At 37.7% G+C, this 4,195-nt stretch overlaps 1 protein-coding gene across 1 annotated transcript; it reads left to right on the top strand.

Annotated features, from left to right (window-relative positions):
• Nucleotides 1-812: 812 nt before the first annotated feature.
• LOC102848049 (disintegrin and metalloproteinase domain-containing protein 30-like) lies at nucleotides 813-2,527 on the top strand. The gene is made up of 2 exons (XM_006880376.1): nucleotides 813-1,887; nucleotides 2,076-2,527. The coding sequence occupies exons 1-2, from the start codon at nucleotides 813-815 to the stop codon at nucleotides 2,525-2,527; spliced, it is 1,527 nt and encodes a 508-aa protein (XP_006880438.1).
• Nucleotides 2,528-4,195: the final 1,668 nt, after the last annotated feature.

The following is a 4,195-nucleotide window of genomic DNA, read 5'->3' as shown; positions in this document are numbered from 1 at the left end:
GCTGGAAGTTGTTTTTATTAAATTTTCAATTTCTTCTTTTGGAATAAGTTTGTTCAGGTGTTCAATTTTGGTTTGTGTCAGTTTAGGTTGGTTGTGAATTTCTAAGTATTTGTCCATTTCCTCTAGGTTTTAATATTTGCTTGAGTATAGTTTTTCATAATACTCCAATGTTATGCTTTTTATTTTAGTTGGTTCTGTTGTGACATTGCCCGTTTCATCTTTTATTCAGATTATCTGTATCTTTTCCTTTGTTAGTTTTGCTAGTGTTTGTCAATTTTATTGACCTTTTTGAAGAACCAGCTTCTAGTTTTGTTGATGGTTTAAATTGCTTTTGTGTTTTCTATTTCCTTTATTTCTGCTCTGATTTTTATAATTTCAGTTTTTTAGAGGGTGTCGAGTTTTCACGCCGTTCTGTTTCAATTTGTTGAAGATGTTATGTTAAAAAGTCAATGGTCCTCACCTAGTTCATCAAGATCAACTATTTGTCAGGAATTTGGAATAAAGCTCTACCTAACTTGTAATAAAGTATGTGTTTATACATGCTGCAAAAAAAAAAAAAAAAAGTCAATGGTCGTGCCCCCAACAGAACCATCCAGACAACGGAACACCCCCAACGGAACCATCCAGACAACGGAACACCCTGCGTTGCCTGGTGCTGAGGGTTTCAGTTAGACCCACATCCAGGAGACTTGGTCCGCTAATCCCGCCCAGGAACAAGGCACGCTGTGCTCAAGCGTTCCTAGCAGCGGTCTCTGGAAGTCTAACTCGAAGAGGCCAGAAGCTGGGACACTGAGAAGTCGCTTAGCTGTACTATGAAGTCAGGGAGGATCACACTCTCCAAAGCTCTCTGGCTGCCCATGCTAGTCCTGGCTGTGCTCGTTGTTGAAAGCTCTCTCCCTGAGGACTTAATTTTTCACCCAGAGTGGGGTTTTGAGTCATTCGAAATAACTATCCCCAAGAAACTGAGTTTCAGGGCACAACAGAAGAGTGTGACCGGGCATGAGTCCTACCTCCTGAAGTTAAAAGGCAAGAATCACGTCCTCCACTTGCGGCCCAAAAGGTTTTTGTTGCCCCGACATCTGCAGGTTTTCTCCTTCACAGAACAGGGGGAGCTTCTAGAGGATCACCCTTATATACCCAACGTCTGCAACTATATGGGTTCCGTGCAAGAGTCTCGGGAATCTGAAGCCACTGTGAGTACGTGCATGGGGGGTCTGCGAGGCATCCTGAAAATTGATGAGGAACTCTACCAAATCGAGCCCTTCAAGGACTCTCCCAGGTTTGAGCATGCTGTGTATGTCCTGAATAAAGAACATTTGAACAACTGGTCTTGTGCCTTCACTAATACTGAAAAAGCAGTGCAAATGACCCAGAATGAGGAAATCACAAGGCTGAGGGAAGTTTATGACACGTCCATGCACCCCAAGTATTTGGAATTGTATCTTTTATTTTGTCATGAGAGATACGTGTTTGTAAAAAGTAATGTAACTCAAGTCATAAGTGATGCCATTATTGTGACTTCAATTATAGACACCTATTATCAAGACCTTGATTTGAGGGTAAATTTACAAGCCCTTGAAATATGGACTGACAAGCTGAAAGTTAGATCCTATCTAAAATATATATCTGCAGTTCTGGTTGATCTTATAATATACAGAGTAGAGGTCATAAATAAACGTAATAACGCTGATTGGGCACATTTGTATTTGCTAAGGACATATGAGGATGCTTATGGGGGATCATGGGGAGGATTTTGTATGCGAACTCATTCTGCATCAATAAGTTCATTTCCAAGCATGAATATCATTGAACCTGGAACTTGGACTACTCATGAAATAGGCCATAGTATTATCATTCACCATGATGAAGACTACTGCTACTGTAAGGGTAAAACCAGTTGCATAATGGGCACTGGACGTACTGGATGGAGCAATTGTAGTTTTGTCCATTATTTCTGAGCCATAAATGAAGGGTTAACTTGCCTAAATAATATCCCAGAAACAAGTTATAGCGTGGAGACTTGTGGGAATGGCATTGTGGAAGACACATAAGTGATACAACCTGAACTGTTGCAGGCTACCATCTTGGCATGAGAGCTCTGGGAATACCTGATCTAGGTACAATAAATTATGGTACCTTCTGTGGGAAGAACCAGATATGTTTCAACAAAAGCTGTGTTGATGTCTCAATTTTGCAGTATGATTGTTTGCCTGAGAAGTGCAACAATCGAGGCATTTGCAACAACAAAAAGAACTGCCATTGTATGTATGGCTGGGCCCCTCCATTCTGTGAGGAGGAAGGGTATGGAGGAAGCATTAATAGTGGACCTCCAGGACCCCTAGTTGAAGAGGTGCCTGCAACAGTTCAGGTTGTATCACTTATGTTATTGCGTCTTATTTTCTTATTCATCTCAGTGTTTGCTGTATTTTTAGTGGGACAGAAACACAAAGTAGACGAAAAAGAAGAGCCAAATATGCCTGAAGATGAAACATTCAAGGTCACAGATGACACGAAACCAATGCTGTAATCAAGTGCCTCGCAGCCACTAGTACTTTACTGAGCAAGCCTATCACATTCAAACAGCTTTTTAATCTTCTCTAATTAAAAAAAAATTCCTTTCCCAAAAAGTTTTGTTAACAATTAAATGATATTCTTCTTTGGAAAAAAAAAAGTCAGTGGTCATTTTTTTCCTGCCTTTTGATATGTTTGTTTAGTGCTATAAATTATAGATTACTGCTGATAAATTGATTACTCTGATTATTGCTTTGGCTGTTCCCCAGAGATTTTTGGTAAGTGGTAGTTATATTGTCATTTGTTTCAAGAAACTTTTTAATTTCATTTTTTAGTTCTTCTAGTACCCAGTCATGTTCAAGCAAGGTGTTGTTCAGCTTCCAAATGTATGATGTTTTTTCTCCTTTATCCTTTTGTTTTTAATTGCTAATTTTGTAGCATTGTGATCTGAGAAGATGCTTTGTATTATTCCTGTGTTTTTTAATTTATTCATGCTTGCCTTGTGATCTATTTTGGAGAACGTTCCATGCACGTTGGAGAAGAAGGTAAACAGTGCCCTTTTTCTTTCTTTCTTTTTTTTTTTTGCATTAGCCTATAAATATCTATGAGAATGAGTTGGTTTATTGTGTGGTTTAATTCTTCAGTATCTTTACTGAGTTTCTTTCTAGTAGTTCTATCTTTTTGAGAGTAGTGTATTGAAGTCTCCAAGTACTATAGTAGTGTTGTCTATTTCCTTTTTCAGTTTTGTAATATTTGTTTTTTTTTATATTTTGCAGGTCTTTCATTTGGTGCATAGATAATTATTATTATGTCCTCTTGTTCTAATGACCCTTTAAGCATTATGTAGTGACCTTCCTTGTCCTTTGTGATGGTTTTTGCACTGAAATTTATTTTATCAGAGATTAATATCGCTACTCCTGCTTTTTTCTGGTTACCATTTGCTTGATATATTTTTTCCCATCCTTTTATTTTTAGTCTTTCTTTATGTTCATTTTTCAGATATGTCTCTTGTAGGCAACATATTGATGGATTGTTTTTTAATCTAATCTGCTACTCATTTTCTCTTCAGTGGTGCATTTAAACTATTCACATTCGTGTGATTATTGAGAGGAAAGGTTTTATTGGTATCATTTTGTTGAGTTCTTTTCTGGCATTGTTGCTAGTCACTTTTGTCCATGCTTCTTTCTATGACACCTCTGTAAAAAGGATTTCTCTCAGTGTTTCCTTCAATCCTGGTCTTGTTTTACAAACTCCCTTAGGTTCTGTTTTTTCTGGAATATCTTGGTCTCTCCTTTATATTTGATGGACAGTTTTGCTGGGTACAGTATTCTTGGTTGAGAGTTGTGTTGTTTGAGTGTTTGATATATGTCCTTCCACTGTCTTCTTGCTCACATGATTCTGATTATGTACATGCTTTTTCTTTTGATGGTGTCACACATATGCTTAGGTTTTCTTCTGTTTCCTTCTTTTATAATTTTGCTTTTTGCTCTAGCAGATCAGTGGTGACAATTCTATCTTCTATTTCACTGGTTCTTTGTTCCATCTCTTCATCTCTCTCCATGTGTCCCTCCATCATGTTCACAGCATCTAAAAACTTGGACCTTATATTTTGGATTGTGGTTTCTGTTTTTTTTTTTTCAGTGCCTCTAATGCCTCATTTGTTTTATCTGCACTGTTTTGGATT

This window comes from Elephantulus edwardii, unplaced genomic scaffold (assembly GCF_000299155.1).
Source record: "Elephantulus edwardii isolate Elephantulus edwardi_28Jun2011 unplaced genomic scaffold, EleEdw1.0 scaffold00007, whole genome shotgun sequence".
NCBI classification, from domain to species: Eukaryota; Metazoa; Chordata; class Mammalia; order Macroscelidea; family Macroscelididae; genus Elephantulus; species Elephantulus edwardii.
The sequence above is the reverse complement of the archived record's forward strand: the minus strand, read 5'-3'. Positions and strand labels throughout refer to the sequence as shown.

Coding starts and splice junctions, on each gene's coding strand:
- LOC102848049 (XM_006880376.1), top strand. CDS start 813: ATGAAGTCAGGGAGGATCACACTCTCCAAAGCTCTCTGGCTGCCCATG. Junction 1,888..2,075: donor AGACTACTGCTACTGTAAGG/GTAAAACCAGTT, acceptor GAACTGTTGCAG/GCTACCATCTTGGCATGAGA.